Source organism: Pan paniscus, chromosome 7, assembly GCF_029289425.2.
Source record: "Pan paniscus chromosome 7, NHGRI_mPanPan1-v2.0_pri, whole genome shotgun sequence".
In the NCBI taxonomy this organism is placed as follows: Eukaryota; Metazoa; Chordata; class Mammalia; order Primates; family Hominidae; genus Pan; species Pan paniscus.
Window position 1 is genome coordinate 63,026,907 of NC_073256.2, and position 18,402 is coordinate 63,045,308.

General features: G+C 41.3%; 1 protein-coding gene across 13 annotated transcripts in view; it reads left to right on the forward strand.

The window, feature by feature from the left end:
- The window catches only part of SPIDR (scaffold protein involved in DNA repair), a 475,882-nt gene that overhangs the window by 130,813 nt on the left and 326,667 nt on the right, over window positions 1–18,402 (forward strand). For 11 of the 13 annotated variants that reach the window (XM_003823268.5, XM_008976887.5, XM_034966041.4 and 8 more), the window contains 2 exons: window positions 5,594–5,844; window positions 17,089–17,189. In XM_003823268.5, the coding sequence (XP_003823316.1) occupies window positions 5,594–5,844; window positions 17,089–17,189 (352 nt within the window). Of the gene's footprint in view, window positions 1–4,194; window positions 4,239–5,593; window positions 5,845–17,088; window positions 17,190–18,402 lie in introns of all 13 variants that reach the window. The other 2 variants (XM_034966040.3, XM_057303005.1) reach the window with 2 other exon arrangements.

An 18,402-nucleotide genomic window follows, 5' to 3' on the forward strand; every position in this document is an offset into this window, starting at 1 on the left:
AAGAATTTTTCCATTTTTGGATGATTAAGCTGGGAATGGGGGAGTCAACTTGTTCAAAGTAACAAAGTAATTAAACAGTTGAGCTGTGATAAAAAACAAATCTGTCTTGTTCCAAAACTTATGGCCCTCCTTTCTCGTTAGTCTGATTCTACAATGTAGAAAGGAAATATAAGCTTGAACCTATGAACCTGCAGTTGCCTTTGACCTATTTCTGACTATTCCCTCTCTCTTCCACCCTCTCTGGCACACACTTGTCTGTGCACACATGCACACCTGTACCTATCATCCTTTCTGAAAGATCGTGTGTTTCTCACAGTTGGGCTTAGGCCAAGACAGCTGGTGTCCGGTGAGCCAGTAGGTCCTCTCTGTCCGTGGTATGAGAGTTCCTCCATGTTCATCTGGGGTTATGGACATGGGGGATGTTCTAAAATACCATATGCTAAAATGGTGGCTTCTAGTTATCCTTTCCTAAAGGTGTTCCTTCTGCCTTGGTTCCTGTTAGAAATGACTACATGGGCCGGGTGCAGCAGCTCACACCTGTAATCCCAGCACTTTGGGAGGCTGAGGTGGGAGGATGGCTTGAGCTCAGGAATTTGAGACCATCCTGGGCAACAAAGTGAGACCTTGTCTCTACAAAAAAAAATTTAAAAATAGCCAGGTATGGTGGCACACACCTGTAGCTTCAGCTACTTGAGAGGCTGAGGTGGGAGGATCACTCAATCCCAGGAGAGTCAAGGCTGCAGTGAGCTGTGTTCACGCCACCACACTTCAGCCTGGGCAACGGAGCGAGATCCTGTCTTAAAAAAACAAAAAACAAACAAAGTAAATAATTAATTAAAAAATGACTACACGAAGAATCCAGGATTTGCTCTGTGGGTTAAGACAGTATTTGTTTTTTTGGTTGTCTACAGAAGACATTCTTGGTGTTCCTCATTGTCTTTTGTATAGAAATCTTCTTAGAAACCAAGAAAAAAGGCCGGGCATGGTGGCTCACGCCTGTAATCCCAGCACTTTGGGAGGCCGAGGCGGGCGGATCACGAGGTCAGGAGATCGAGACCACCCTGGCTAACATGGTGAAACCCCGTCTCTACTAAAAATACAAAACATTAGCTGGGCGTAGTGGCGGGCGCCTGTAGTCCCAGCTACTCGGGAGGCTGAGGCAGGAGAATGGCGTGAACCTGGGAGGCGGAGCTTGCAGTGAGCCGAGATTGCGCCACTGCACTCCAGCCTCGGCGACAGAGCCAGACTCCGTCTCAAAAAAAAAAAAAAGAAAGAAAGAAAAGAAAAGAAACCAAGAAAAAAGTTTTAACAGAAAAATAAGTACAAATTTTAAAATATTAAATTTAAAACCAAACGACATGTAAACTATATGGGCTAAAAAGCATAGCTAACATTTGCTAAATGCTTATATGTTAGCATTTATTACTGCATCTCCAATTTGAAGATGGGGAAACAACCTCATCAAAGAAACTACCTTAGGGAAGTTAAATAAATTCCCTAAGGTAGCCCACTAGTAGGGAGTAGGGCTGAGACCACAACAGTGTTCGAGTCAGACACCACCTTTATGGGGAAAGACCTTCTAGGCTACTACCACTCCAAGTGGTCTTCTCCATTTCTACATCTGCTCTATGCAGGGTACGTTTGCTTTGTATTTTTAGTTTAGTTTTTCCTTCAGTTTTTAAATTGGGTATAAGGATGCAAGAGCAAGGATGGACTTGAAAATTTCTTTATACTGCTGTAGCAGCTAACATAGCATGTGGGTAGTTGGCATTCAGTATATTCTTAGATATTAGCTAATTCTCACTGAGGAAGCAATAGCTTAAGCCAAAGGTACCTAAAATTTGTTATGGGTTGATGCTGAGAATTTTGAAGTACTACCTGAGCTTCTAAGTCTTACCAGTCTTACTGATGTTAAATTCTTCACTGAGGAAATTCATTTGGACTTCATGGTTTTCATGATTTTAACTTAAGCATCGTCATACCAGGTTGTTCACAGCTGAGCACATGTACCTTTTTATGCCATCCTTTCTGGGAAAGAAAATTAAATATGCCTATCCAAACTTTCTAAAACAAATTATCAGGTCTGCTATTTTCATTTTATCTTTAAGGCACATTCTTACCAAGGTCCCATGGATTTATTGTATCTGTACAATTTCTCTTTTGTCAAATGCAGAACACTTTTCAGTCTCTTGTCACCTGAAGACAGCATGAATGTTGTTGCTATTTCCAAGGTTCCAGTCTGGACCTTCTCTTCTTCCTTTCACATACTTTTCCATAGATAGTCTTCTCCAGCCCTCGTGCCTTCACATCCTGATTCTCATGATTTCTGAAGTTGTGTTTCCATCCCACATCACTCTTAGAACTCCAGACCTGCAGAGCCACTGCCTGTTGACCAGTTTTTCCCCAGGTATCCCATAGGCACACAACATTCACACATCAAAACCAGCTTGAATATTAGCAACTCCTGCCTGAATGTATTTCCTGCTGTTGAATTTGGTCCTCAAGTGTTATTGCATCCTTTTCCTCATTTTCTTTTCAGTCCACCTCTCTATTCCCACTGCCTCTCAGATCCTCTCAATGTCTTGCTTAGACTATGGAAAAGCCTTCTAGCTAGCTGCCCTCCCCCACACCAGCATAGTTTCCTCCCTCTCTGTATCACCATTCAAATGTTGTTCGAATGGTCAATTCCACATTACCATCTGAGGTTGTTGGCTCCTGAGTCAAGCTGCCAGTGGCTCTCTCCTGCCTCAGAATCTTGGTCCTCCTCTTTCTTCTCCCTGGAATGTCCTTCCCTCCTCTCTCTGCCTAATTAATCCACACTTAGCATTGAACTTCAGGTGCCAGATTCTGGGAAGCAAACCTCTTTTCTTTTCTTTTCTTTTTTTTCTTTTCTTTTCTCTTTTCTTTTCCCTTTCCTTTTCCCTTTCCTTTTTCCTTTCCTTTCCTTTCCTTTCCTTCCTTTCATTCTTTCGTTCTCTTTCTTTCTTTCTTTTCTTTTCCTTCCCTTCCCCTTCTCCCTTCTCTTCCATCCTTTCTTTGTTTCTCTCTCTCTCTCCCTTTCCCTTTCCCTTCCTTCCTTCCTTCCGTCCTTCCATCCTTTGTGCTGTCCTTCGTCCTCCCCTCCCGTCCCATCCCCTGCTTCCTTTCTTCTCACTCTGTCGCCCAGGCTGGAGTGCAGTGGCGTGATCTTAGCTCACTGCAACCTCCACCTCCCAGGGTCTAAAGCCATTCTCCTGCCTCAGCTTCCCCAATAGCTGGGACTACAGGTGTGTGCCACCACACGCGACTAATTTTTGTATTTTTAGTAGAGACAGGGTTTCGCCATGTTGGCCAGGCTGCTTTCAAACTCCTGGCCTCAAGTGATCTGCCTGCCTTAGCCTTCCAAAGTGCTGGGATTACACCCACCCAGCCAGAAACAGACCTTTTCTGACACTTAACTCTTCTCTTTCCCTGTGCCCCTCTTGGCTTTATTGCCCTTCTTATGTGTTCTCCTTGGAGCCCCAGCAGTACCTCCATGGCAGCATTCCTACCAGTGTTTCATAACTATCTGGGCCTGGCCTCCCCCATCCTCACAAGCAGCATGAATCCTCTTCATGGTTGCATGTGAGTCCCCAGCCCAAGCCGCCTGTGGTTGGTTATTTGTTGACTTATTTCTAGGATAGTGGTTCTCAACTGGGGGTGATTTTGCCCCCAGGGGACATTTGGCAACTTCCGGAGACCTTTTTGATTGTCCTGACTGGTGGGGCAGTGCTCCTGTCATCTAGCGGGGAGAGGCGAGGGTGCTGCCAAGCACCCCATTGCACACACGTCGGCCCACCTCATGGTCCAGTCCCAAATGTCAAGAGTGCCAAGGTTGAGAGACAGTGCTGTAGGACAAAGGGCAAAATTTAATGGTACTTAAGACATCTCATAACAGAAAAGATGAAGTTAATTAAATATGGAGTTCTTAAGTAATACGTAAAGGGTTTTAGTGTCAGCTTCATTTTCATTCTGAACTGCTCTGGATCTCTTGGTGGCCCAATTTGATTGTTTATTCACAATCTCTCTTGTGAGGCAGATCTGTGCCCCAATGGTTACTAATGGGTTAACAAGTACCTGGAGTGAGTTAGGCACAAAACGAAAATGGTGAGGACAGTAGAACTAAGCTCTGCATTTATTTTAGAAATTTAGACATTTACTTTTTCTTATTTTCAGTGTGCCTGATAGAAGGTGACTACCCAACCAGTTTTTTTGACGAGGTATGGAGATGGATGGTTCCTTTTTTTGACTCTTAAAAAGAGTTTGGCTGGGGTTAGTGGTTCATGCCTGTTATCCCAGCACTTTGGGAGGCTGAGATGGGTGGATCACTTGAGGTCAGGAGTTCGAGACTAGCCTGGCCAACATGGTGAAACCCCGTCTCTACTAAATATACAAAAATTAGCCGGGCATCGTGCTGGGCACCTGTAATCCCAGCTACATGGGAGGCTGAGGCAGGAGAATCACTTCTACCCGAGAAGCAGAAGTAGCAATGAGCCGAGATCATGCCACTGCACTCCAGCCTGGGTGACAGAGTGAGACTCCGTCTCAAAGAAAAAAGAAAAAAGAATTTAACCATATAATCCTCAGAAAAAAAGGCCTTTTGTTTTATGTAGATTTGCTAATGATGTAAATTCTAGTGCCACCTCCAATATTTAGGTAGTGAATTAGATGGGACTTTTAGTGCACTGGAAGTTAGAATATTGAAGGATGAATTGTTGCTGACACAGAATAACATGGGATTGACCTATACAATCAAGTAACAGGAAAATAAAATCCTATTGTGCTTTAAATTTGGCATGTGTCTTGGCAAAGACAGAAAACATTAGAAAAGGTTTTGATTTTTCCCTCCAGAATTAGCCATATAATTTTTTTTTCTTTTTTATTGGGCATACGATATGAATTCTTGTTTTATAATTATACAGTTTTCAAAAAATTATTATTTTGAAAGTTTAGAAATCTGAGTTGGAGAAAGAAACATTTTAGGAAATCTTAGGAAAAGGAGACAATGACTCATATTCTTAAATAGTTCCTGTTGGTATTTGCAATTTCAAACTAGTCTCTGGAAAATAATTATATAATTGTATGGAGGGAGTCAAGTCTTTATCTTTACCCTTGGGGACTTCTTTTGGCAAATTAAATGATTTATACCTGAAGAGACAATTTAGCTTCATGTTAAATTTCAAAATCCAAGAAATACTTTCTTTCCAGTAGCTGTCAGATTGTAGTGACGATCATCAGCCTTTCAGATGAGTGTTATTAGTTCAGTTTTGGAGATTGCCTCTATGTGTGGTACTGTCTTGTAGTTTCCTGAAAGAAGATTGAAGTATTTGTACTTATTTTTGTGGGTTCTGTGAGATAAAGTCTGGCTTACAGTTGATTTAACCCCTTCTTATCTTTGTCTTGGTTACTTTTGGATTTTGTCAGAACAGAAGTTAAAGCTGCAGATACTGTATTCAAAAAGGTCATTCAAGAGCTGTAACTGTAAGGGAATGGAATGATAGATGTATATAAATGTGGACTTGAATAAAGTATCCTTTGTATTTAAAAATATGCCTTTCTTTTAATTTTTTTTCAGCCAAGTTCTATAGAAATTTTAGAGTATTCATCAGATAGTGAAAAAGAAGATGACTTGGAAAATGTCCTACTCATTGATTCAGAATCCCCTCACAAATACCACGTGCAGTTTGCATCGGATGCAAGACAGATTATGGAGAGACTGATAGATCCAAGGACAAAATCAACAGAGACCATTTTGCATACACCTCAGAAACCCACAGCTAAGTTTCCCAGGACTCCAGAAAATTCAGCAAAGAAGAAGCTTTTAAGGTTAAATTATACCCTTTTAAATACTCTTTTTAAATTTTTCTCTTTCTTTAAAAACCCAAATATCTAAAATGTTAATTTTAAGATACTTGTATATGAAGTCCTAAATTCTGGAGCTGATTAATTGAATGTTCATCGAAGTTGAGGGTCATGGCTTTACTCATGCCCAGCAGATGTGACTGCCTTTCTTAATGATTTATTTGGGTTATCAAATGTTATTGAGAGTCAGTGTTCTAGGTGCTGTGGAGACAAGTGTGTAATTGTTCTGTTCTTGAGTAACTTATAATGTAAAAAGGGAAATGGAAGTATGTGTAAATCGTGTCAGATTACTTTTATGAGAGAGATCTGCCAGGGCAACACTTGCAAGTGCAAAAAAGTATGAGAGAGCAGAACCCACAGACGAGACGTATCTGGTGTGCCATGAACTACAGTGTCAGTCAGGGGCTGGGCTGTGGCCATGGTGAGCAAAGCAGGAAAGATAACGTGAAGGAGTCTGTAGGGACCTTCCCCAACCCCGTGTAATACAAGGTGCTCTTTGTTGTTTGACCAAACAATGCCAAGCAAAGACTCAATGAAAGTAAGAAAGAGAGGCCGGGCGCGGTGGCTCACGCCTGTAATCCCACCACTTTGGGAAGCCGAGGTGGGTGGATCACAAGGTCAGGAGTTCGAGACCAGCCTGGCCAACATGGTGAAACCCCATCTCTGCTAAAAATACAAAAATTAGCTGGGCGTGGAGGTGCGCACCTGTAATCCCAGCTACACAGGAGGCTGAGGCAGGAGAATTGCTTGAATCTGGGAGGCGGAGGTTGCAGTGAGCTGAGATCGTGCCATTGCACTCCAGCCTGGGCAACAGGGCAAGACTCCGTCTCTAAAAACAACAACAAAAAAAAAGAAAGAAAGAGAACCTGTAGGAAGCATTGCCACAAAAGCAAAAGTAATAGAGCATTTCAAAGCAAAGGAGTTTCAGTAGAAAGAGTAAATATGATCATGAAGAGCGTAGGTGTTGGATCCACGGATGATATTGTTACATCATAAGAAGACAAGCCTGGCATGCACTGAGGGGAGCCCAGGGTCTGTGGCTGAAGTAGCACACGGTTCAAGGAGTGAGGACAGGGTCATGGCTCTTATGTGGGAACTGGGGACCCAGGCAGGAGGGTTTCGATTACTCTCTTCGGTATTGCCAGTCACCTTGAAAAGATCCAGCCTCTAGAGAGGGTGCAGGGAATAGGAGAGACAGATTTTGAAAACAGTGGGGGTCCGAATAAACAGAGTTCGCACCATGGCTACATCAGCATCCTGGAGAAGAGGTAGGGAAGGAAGGTGGAGAGGAGAGCCCCAGCTTGAAGACACCAGTGGAGGAAAGAGCTTGAGGATGTGGCCGAGTTTAGTGGGATGGCCAGGGCACAGAGATCCATTTGTGCCTACTCACCACGAGACAGAAGGCCTTATGCCCAAAGCGAAGAAGTTGTGGCCTCAAAAAAAGAATGTAATTTGTAATAGTAATAGAATGTAATTTGTAATAGAAGGTGGTTTGTAATAGTCTCTGGGAAGAAAGGAAGGGAAGCCCATTAAAGGAATTAGCATGTTTTTGTTGGTGAAGGTGATGCCAGGCGATTACAGAAGGTCATGTCCCCAGCCCTGCTGAGGGCCGACCACTTGCCAAGCACTGTTCATGCACAGGAGCAAGCAAAGTGGAATGGTTGCTCATAACAGAGAGCAAAGGTGAATGGAGCCCCGCTTGTGTCGAGGGAAGGGCAATAAGGAGCCAAGAAGTAAAATAGATGTCAACTCAGAGAGAGAATTTTATGGAGAAAAAGCAGAAAAGGGGGACAGAGAAGGGTCCAGAGGTGGGGGAGGACATTTCAGTTTGAAACAGACTCAGGGAAGCCCTGAGGAGCTGCCTCATTGAGCAGCTGGAAGAATGGAGTGTGCAGTGGAGCAGGTGCTTTTGGTTTTGTATCTTTGGTTGACAATCATGAGGCTTTTGGCCATTTTCAGTTAGACATTATACATCTTAGTGGGACTATGGGTCTGCAGTCCACGGGCAGGCCTGGCGTTGGAGATGTGAATGCGTAGACTGCAGTGTCCAGATCTTTTGAAGCATGAGCTAGGTCAGGTCACAGGAGATCCAGTGCTGGGCGAGAGGAGAACCTGTCCAAGGCCTGAGTCCTGGGTGCTCTGCCAAAGTTGGGGTGTGGAGGGAGAGACTGCTGAGGGAGGAGCCAAAGCAAAGGGAGCATGGTGTGCTGAGGCAAGTGAGGAGAGAGGGTGACCCACTGTGACAGATGCTGCCAGGGCTGACCTCTGTGATTCCACGGTGAAAGGCAGGGTGTGCAGCCATCTCAGCGGCGTGACCAGGCAAAGCAGACTGCCATGGACTCGAGAGAATGGAAAGAGAGAAACTGAAGACAGCACGATGGAACTCTGGAGAAGTTTTGCTTTAAGGAGAGCAGATCAAAGTGTGTTAGTTGAAAGTGAATGTGAGGGTCAAGGTTTCTTATTTTAAAGGTGATAGAAATTTCATCATGTTTGTATGTTGATAGGGAAGTCCAGGAGAAAAAAGGAAACTGCTGAGGCAGGAGAGGGAGGGGACAACTGATGGAGTTGTCTCTGCCGTGGTGAAGGGAGGCACAAATGGGGGTGACCTTGTCAGGAGTTCAGAGTGTGCACCCATGGCCAGGGCGGGCAGCACCCATGCAGGTGCCAGGATGGACCTGGTGAGGAGCAGACAGGCCATCCACGGACAGCTGGGAAGGCAGAGTCCCTGCTGTTACAGGCACATGTATCTGGCTTGGAAACTAGTTCTTTCCGATCAATTCTATTCCAGTAAAATAGGGCAGTCCTTCATTAGCTGACAGGGAGGATGAGGACGGAGTTGTGGAGGTCTGAGGAGAGAGAATCTGTGACACGGGCATGTAGTGGGGACAGATGAACTGGAGAAGGGCTCCAGGGCTGTCTGACAGGATCAGGCCCTGTTGGGAAGTCGTGGTCATGGACTGAGTTTGAGACCTATCAGCCAGTGTGGATTCGACCCTTGGGCTGCCCATGTGGGCAGAGCACAAGGATGGTCCAGGGGCACACTAAAAGGGGTTGACAGGAGTTCCGAGAGTAGCAATAATAATGACCCGTGAAGCCTAAGCTGGGTAAAGTGAGAATGAGAATGTGCAGGATGTGGAGCATGGTGAGTTGGGGTAGAACTCACTGATTGAGGACTGGGGAAAAGGTTGGTCAAACACTTACAGAGTCACGCTACTAGAGGTGATGAGCTGGGGCAGTAACGATGACGGGCGCCCAGAGTTGAGCTGCTGGAGGGAGGCAGTTCGGGACTTCAAGATTAGAGTGGCTGAGGCGAGTGGAGGACACCATCTTGGAGCTGGGCGGGCACTGACATCAGCAAGAATGATGGCCATAACCCAGAAGGTAAGGCCTCTAAGGGTGGCAGGTCAGTGCCAGGTGCCTGCCCTGGCATTGGGCAGGCTGAGTTGGAGCTGGAACGTAAGGGAGGCTACCAGATGGTCTTGAAGCTGCAGTGAAGAGCAAGGCCATCCTTCCTGGCCTTTCAGGCCCAGTGAGAGGGTAGGGGAGACAACACAGTGCTGTTTAAGGTCAGGTCACTGTCAGGGAGTCCTCAACAGAAGGTGGAGGGGACGTTCATAGAAGTGGCTGAAGCTGCTCAAACAACATGCAATTGATCATTTCCTTCTTGTGATTTCTAGGAATAACTAAATGAGGATGTCTGTTTTGAAGTTACTATGCTTAAATACTAAAAATGAGATTGATGTGCTTAGGGTTGTTAGTCTCAGGTCTTCAAACTGGAAGACTTCCTGTTTTACTGAGCTGACTAGAAAGGCCTGTGACTGCCTTGTCTGCTTTTGATGAAGGGATGGTGGTTTGTGGTGATTAAAAAGAACTTTTTTACCTGATAAAGACCAGGTAGCAAGGATTGAGAGAGGTAGTTGACATTTGAAGGATGGAGCACATTGGCCCTTCTCTTTCTGGTTTGCCCTGCAGGAAATGTCACTCAGTCTCTTTGGACTTCTTTTTTTTTCTTTCTTTCTTTTTTTTTTTTTTTTTTAAATTTGTGGAACTATTCGAAGCATAAGTAACAAACACCAATGCAAAATTGTTAGATATTTAAGTGTGTTGGTAATAATAAAGCTATATATATCTCCCCAGTTTGATGGTCAAGTTGTTTTTCACAGTGCTTATTATATCTTGAAAAGACAAAATCTACGTCTGATTGGTGTACCTGAAAGTTACAGGGAGAATGGAACCATGTTGGAAAACACTCTTCAGGATATTATCCAGGAGAACTGCCCCAATCTAGCGAGGCAGGCCAACATTCAAATTCAGGAAATACAGAGAATGCCACCAAGATACTCCTCGAGAAGAGCAACTCCAAGACACATAATTGTCACATTCATCAAGGTTGAAATGGAGGAAGAAATGTTAAGGGCAGCCAGAGAGAAAGGTCGGATTACTCACAAAGAGAAGCCCATCAGACTAACAGAGAATCTCTTGGCAGACACTCTAGAAGCCAGAATAGAGTGGGGGGCCAATATTCAACATTCTTAAAGAAAAGAATTTTCAACCCAGAATTTCATATCCAGCCAAACTAAGCTTCATAAGTGAAGGAGAAATAAAATCCTTTGAAACAAATGCTGAGAGATTTTGTCACCACCAGACCTGCCTTACAAGAGCTCCTGAAGAAAGCACTAAACATGGAAAGGAACAACTGGTACCAGCCACTGCAAAAACATGCCAAATTATAAAGACCATTGAGGCTAGGAAGAAACTGCATCAACTAACGAGCAAAATAACCAGCTAACATCATAATGACAGGATCAAATTCCCACATAACAATATAAACCTTAAATGTAAATGGGCCAAACTCTCCAATTAAAAGACAGAGACTAGCAAACTGGATAAAGAGTCCAGACCCATCAGTGTGCTGTATTCAGGAAACCCATCTCACGTGCAGAGACACACATAGGCTCAAAATGAAGGGATGGAGAAAGATCTACCAAGCAAATGGAAAACAAAAAAAAAGCAGGGGTTGTAATCCTTGTCTCTGATAAAACAGACTTTAAGCCAACAAAGATCAAAAGAGACAAAGAAGGCCATTACATAATGGTAAAGGGATCAATTCAACAAGAAGAGCTAACTATCCTAAATATATGTGCACACAATACAAGAGCACCCAGATTCATAAAGCAAGTCCTTAGAGACCTACAAAGAGACTTAGACTCCCACACAGTAATAATGGGAGACTTTTACACCCCACTGTCAACATTAGACAGATCAATGAGACAGAAAGTTAACAAGGATATCCAGGAATTGAACTCAGCTCTGCACCTAGCAGACCTAATAGACATCTACAGAACTCTCCACCCCAAATCAAGAGAATATACATTCTTCTCAGCACTACATTGCACTTATTCCAAAATTCACCACATAGTTGGAAGTAAAGCATTCCTCAGCAAATGTAAAAGAACAGAAATTATAACAAAATGTCTCTGAGACCACAGTGCAATCAAATGGTACTGGTGTCCCACTACGAGAATCTCTGGGACACATTTAAAGCAGTGTGTAGAGGGAAATTTATAGCACTAAATGCTCACAAGAGAAAGCAGGAAAGACCTAAAATTAACACCCTAACATCACAATTAACAGAACTAGAGAAGCAAGAGCCAACACATTCAAAAGCTAGCAGAAGGCAAGAAATAACTAAGATCAGAGCAGAACTGAAGGAGATAGAGACAAAAAACCCTTCAAAAAATCAGTGAATCCAGGAGCTGGTTTTTTGAAAAGATGAACGAAATTGATAGACTGCTAGCAGGACTAATAAAGAAGAAAAGAGAGAAGAATCAAATAGACACAATAAAAAATGATAAAGGGAATATCACCACCAATCCCACAGAAACACAAACTACCATCAGAGAATGCTATAAACACCTCTACGCAAATAAACTAGAAAATCTAGAAGAAATGGATAAATTCCAGCACACATACACCCTCACCAGACTAAACCAGGAAGAAGCTGAATCCCTGAATAGACCAATAACAGATTCTGAAAATAAGGCAATAATTAATAGCCTACCAACAAAAAAAAAGTCCGGGACCAGACGGATTCACAGCCGAATTCTACCAGAAGTACAAAGAGGAGCTGGTACCATTACTTCTGAAACTATTCCAATCAATAGAAAAAGAGAGAATGCTCTCTAATTCATTTTATGAGGCCAGCATCATCCTGATACCAAAGCCTGGCAGAGACACAACAAAAAAAGACAATTTTAGACCAATATCTCTGATGAACATCAATGCAAAAATCCTCAATAAAATACTGGCAAACTGAATGCAGCAGCACATGAAAAAGCTTATCCACCACAATCAAGTTGGCTTCATCCCTGGGATGCAAGGGTGGTTCAGCATATGCAAATCAGTAAACGTAATCCATTATATAAACAGAACAAAAGACAAAAACCACACGAATATCTTAATAGATGCAGAGAAGGCCTTTGACAAAATTGCAACAGCCCTTCATGCTAAAAACTCTCAATAAATTAGGTATATATCGGACATATCTCAAAATAATAAGAGGTATTTATGACAAACCCACAGCCAATATCATACTGAATGAGCAAAAACTGGAAGCATTTCCTTTGAAAACTGGCACAAGACAGGGATGCCCTCTCTCACCACTCCTATTCAACATAGCGTTGGAAGTTCTGGCCAGGGCAGTCAGGCAAGAGAAAGAAATAAAGGGTGTTCAGTTAGGAAAAGAGGAAGTCAAATTGTCCCTGTTTGCAGATGACAGGATTGTACATTTAGAAAACCCCATCGTCTCAGCCCAAAATCTCCTTAAGCTGATAAGCAAATTCAGCAAAGTCTCGGGATACAAAATCAATGTGCAGAAATCACAAGCATTCTTATACACCAATAACAGACAAAACAGCCAAATCATGAGTGAACTCCCACTCACAATTGCTTCAAAAAGAATAAAATACCTAGGAGTCCAACTTACAAGGGATGTGAAGGACCTCTTCAAGGAGAACTGTAAACCACTCCTCAACGAAATAAAAGAGGAAACAAATAAATGGAAGAACATTTCATGCTCATGGATAGGAAGAATCAATATTGGGAAAATGGCCGTATTGCCCAAGGTAATTTATAGATTCAGTGCCATCCCCATCAAGCTACCAATGACTTTCTTCACAGAATTGGAAAAAAATACTTTAAAGTTCATATGGAACCAAAAAGAGCCGCATTGCCAAGACAATCCTAAGCCAAAAGAACAAAGCTGGAGGCATCACGCTACCTGACTTCAAACTATACTACAAAGCTACAGTAAGCAAAGCAGCATGGTACTGGTACCAAAACAGAGATACAGACCAATGGAACAAAACAGAGCCTTCGAAAATAATACCACACATCTAAAACCATCTGATCCTTGACAAACCTGACAGAAAGAAGAAATGGGGAAAGGATTCCCTATTTAATAAATGGTGCTGGGAAAACTGGCTAGCCATATGTAGAAAGGTGAAACTGGATCCCTTCCTTACACCTTATACAAAAATTAATTCAAGATGGATTAAAGACTTAAATGTTAAACCTAAATCTTAAAAACCCTAGAAGAAAACCTAGGCAATACCATTCAGGCCATAGGCAAGGGCAAGGACTTTATGTCTAAAACACCAAAAGCAATGGCAACAAAAGCCAAAATTGACAAGTGGGATCTAATTAAACTAAAGAGCTTCTGCACAGCAAAAGAAACTACCATCAGAGTGAACAGGCAACCTACAGAATGGGAGAAAATTTTTGCAGTCTACCCATCTGACAAAGGGCTAATATCCAGAATCTATAAAGAACTTAAACAAATTTACAAGAAAGAATCAAACAACCCAATCAAAAAGTGGGCAAGGGATATGAACAGACAGTTCTCAAGGGAGGACATTTATGCAGCCAATAGACACATGAAAAAATGCTCATCATCACTGGCCATCAGAGAAATGCAAATCAAAACCACAATGAGATACCATGTCACACCAGTTAGAATGGCGATCATTAAAAAGTCAGGAAACAACGGGTGCTGGAGAGGATGTGGAGAAATAGGAACACTTTTACACTGTTGGTGGGACTGTAAACTGGTTCAACCATTGTGGAAGACAGTGTGGCGATTCCTCAAGGATCTAGAACTAGAAATACCATTTGACCCAGCAATCCTATTACTGGATATATACCCAAAAGATTATAAATCATGCTGCTATAAAGACACATTGACACGTGTGTTTATTGTGACACTATTCACAATAGCCAAGACTTGGAACCAGCCCAGATGTCCTTCAGTGATAGAGTGGATTAAGAAAATGTGGCACATATACTCCATGGAGTGCTATGCAGCCGTAAGAAAGGATGAGTTCATGTCCTTTGTTAGGGACATGGATGAAGCTGGAAACCATCATTCTGAGGAAACTGTCGCAGGGAAGGAGAACCAGACACCGCATGTTCTCACTCATATGTAGGAGTTGAACGGTGAGATCACTTGGACACAGGAAGGCGAACATCAAACACCGGGGCCTGTCATGTGGGGGGGGGATGGGGGAGGGATAGCATTAGGAGAAATATGTAGATGACGAGTTAACGGGTGCAGCACACCAACATGGCACGTGTGTGTGTGTGTGTATATGTGTATATATATATATATGTGTATATATATGTGTGTGTGTATATATATGTATATTTAACAAACCTGCACATTGTGCACATGTATTCCAGAACTTAAAGTATAATAAAAATAAACCAAAATTTAAAAATATTGTATTTACAGTCATTTTAATTGTTTATTCTTTACCTGGTTGTATAGCTTATTAAAAATATTTTGACTGGAAATCAGTTGGAATATTTTTGAATCTTTATCCTTCTTTACTTCTCCATATTGTTTTTATAGAAATGTTTACCAATGTCAAATTGATACCGGTCATCTTTTGAGATAGGTTACCAGTCTGTTAATTTTATAGAAAAGATAATTAGGATATCTTAACTTGCTCAGTGAATTCATCATATTTTTATTCCATCGGAGTTTGGCCTTTATAAATAACTTAACTGGCTACGTTCAAAAGAGTTAATTTGGATATAGATGGCAGGGCCTTGCTGAACTTTTGGTATGACTTAATTTTTTTAACATGAGATATGTTTTTACTAGAAATAGGATTGTTGATTAGAGGACATGGTGTTTCCTAAGCTCAAGTTCTTAAGTTCAAGTGCATGTGACTGGAATTCCCTGCATAACAGGCCCTAATGGCCAAACTCAGGTGAGATGCAGAATTTTTCTGAGGGCTCCAGATACTGCTGTGTGTAGAGAGCGCCTGTGCATGTTTACTGTTGCTTTTACCTTTCATCCTGTAATCTGCACAGTTTTCTTACGAGGTTCTAGGCTTGACTTTAACCAGATAGTTTTTTCAGAGTTCATTTTGCCTTTTTTTTTTTTTTCTGTAAGGTCACAGCATTGAAAAGCAACATTTGGCAAATAATTTTCTAGATAGTTGGGCAAAGAATACAGCATTTGCTTCTTGTATTTATTGTGCATATCATTTTAAATAATACTGTTTAAGAGGTGCTGGGTATATTATCAAGACTAAGAGTTTGAACTCTGGAACCAGACTGCCTAGGCGTGCATCCAGCTACACCACTCATTAGACATTTCACCTTGGACAGATGTTTAACATCTTGGTGCCTCAGTTTGTCATCTATAAAGTGGAATAATAATAGTACCTACTTCACAGTATTGTGTAAAGGGGAAGCATGAACGAGTTACTTCATGTAAACAGAATGATATGAAGAAGGGCTTAATAGGAAGTAGAGGTTGACATGTAGAGGTGCTATGGCATATTTCTGAGCATAAGAGGTTTTAACTTTTTTTCTGTTACATGTACTACACACAAGTATATTCAGAAATAGTAACCTATAGGAAAACATACTAGGTGTCTCTATAGGTATTAATACTAGCAATATTATGTATTTATTAAAATATTTCCATCATAATGGAAAGAGCTGTATATAGGCTGCAAGTGAAAAACATAACAAAAACAGTTACACCAATCATGGGCATTTTTTGAAGGTTTACTAAATGCCACGTGCTGCACTAAGTCCATTCTGGTTTTAACAGCTAGTTCCTCATCTGGTTAGTTATGTAATGCTGGAGAAGTTTCTTAACCTCTCTCTAAATTCTGGTTTTATCATCTGTGCAGTGGGTACTGATATCTGTTCTTTCAGCCTCAAAGGGATATTATTTGAATAAAGGTAATGTAGTGAAATGATTAATGAATTGGTAACAAGATAATAAACTTATGAGATAATACATTGATACCCGGTATAGCATGTAGCTATAGTGGTAATTAACAACTGATCTTAATTTTTCTTGAAATTATAGTTATGTTAGTAGTTGATAACTTCTCTTTCTCTCTACATATGTATGTATTTATTTACTTATAATTTACATACACCTATATATTTATAAGCATAAATATATCTCAGTAAGTATATGTGTTCATTGATAGGTTAATGTTCTTCTGCAGTGCCTGCATGTCTGTCGTTATAAATTGTCTTTCTGCTATACATGGAAGTTTTCTTTTTTATAACATTGGTATCTTTGCTGTGTGTTTGTGATTGATACTCAAATATCTCTGGAGTCCAAATAAGGGACCCATACCCAAGTGCTCTTATTTGAGTGTTCTATCAACAGTTGGCAAGGTTATTCTTGACTGGAACTCTGAGCCCACTTTACATTTCTTTGTTTGCTCCTATGTGCTGAGCTCATTGGGAGCTTTCCCACCTCCATGGCAGCACTCATAGCTGTCCTTGTGTCCCTGGTACCTAACGAAGTGCTAGGTGCCAGCATATAGCAGGTGGTAAGTAAGCAGTGCTTGTTTTAGGATTGAATAAATGAACTAAGAAAGAATAGAAAAATAGGTAAGCTGATATTTAGCTGTCATATTTCCAAGAATGTGATGTTTTTGGACATAATATTAGCCCATATTTCTAAGAATCAGAAAACCAAGCTTCTAAGAAAACAAAAAACTGACTTATGAGGATATGGCCTCTGGGAAGATAATGTGGTAACAAATATACGTTAAAATTTTGCATGTTTTATCTGTTTGTCTCTGGTTGGGGGGTATACAATATAAATGTTCCAGTGATTCTGAAGTTTTCCTTTTAACTAAACTTAATACATTATAATTCATTAAACAGAGGTGGACTAGCAGAAAGACTAAATGGACTGCAGAATCGAGAGAGATCTGCTATTTCTTTGTGGAGACATCAATGTATTTCTTACCAAAAGACACTTTCAGGTAAGGCTTGTGCAGGAATCTGAGACAATGTGTAAAAAAATATTTTAGTTAAAAGAATTCTTACATTAAAATATATGAAGTTGATTGTTAATATTTTCATGACTTTTTAAAAATTTTTTCCAACATTCTAATTTTAACATGTAAAAACTATATATAGTAAATATATTTAACTTGATGAGTTTAAAAATAAGCATACTCTTATGAAAACATCACCACAATCTGTGCTATAAATCTACCCTTGACCTCCAAAAATTTTGTTCTATTCTTATCATTAAGAGCACTCTACCCTCTTAGCAAAATTTATTTTGTTTTATTTCATTATTTAGAGACAGGGTCTCACCGTTGCCCAGGCTGGAGTGTAGTGACATAATCATGTAGCCTCAAACTCTTGGGCTCAAGCAAATCCTCTCACTTCAGCCTCCCGACTGGCTAAGACCACAGGCTTTTTCCACCGTGCCCAGCTCCTCTTAGCAAAATTTTAAGAATACAATACAGTATGTTAACTATAGGCATGATTCTGTACTGCAGATCTCTAGGACTGGTTTATCTTATATAATCAAAACGTTGTACCCTTTGACAAATACCTCTCTATTGGCAGCCACCATTGCAGTCTCTGCTTCTGTAGCCAGAGCACTGTTAGTCAAGAAAAAGAGATAAAAGATATCCAAGTTGGAAAGCAAGAGGTAAAGCTGTCTCCGTTTGCAGATGACATGATCTTATATCTAGAAAACCCTATAAGACACCCTGCCCCTGCCAAAAAAAAAGTTAGAACTAATAAATGAATTCAACATAGTAGCAGGATTAAAAATCAACATACAAAAATCAATTGCATTTCCGTATATTAACAATGAAATTTCTGTATATTAACAACGAGATATTTTCTTTTCTCTTGGAAATTAAGAAAGCAGTCTCATTTACAATAACATCAAAAAGAATGAAATTTGGGACCGGGCATGATGGCTCACGCCTGTAATCCCAGCACTTTAGGAGGCTGAGGCGGGCAGATCATGAGGTCAAGAGATCGAGACCATTCTGGCCAACATGGTGAAACCCCATCTCTACTAAAAATATAAAAATTAGCTGGGCGTGGTGGTGCATGCCTGTAGTCCCAGCTACATGGGAGGCTGAGGCAAGAGAATCGCTTGAACCCAGGAGGCGGAGTCTTCAGTGAGCCAAGGTTGTGCCACTGCACTCCAGCCTGGCGACAGAGTGA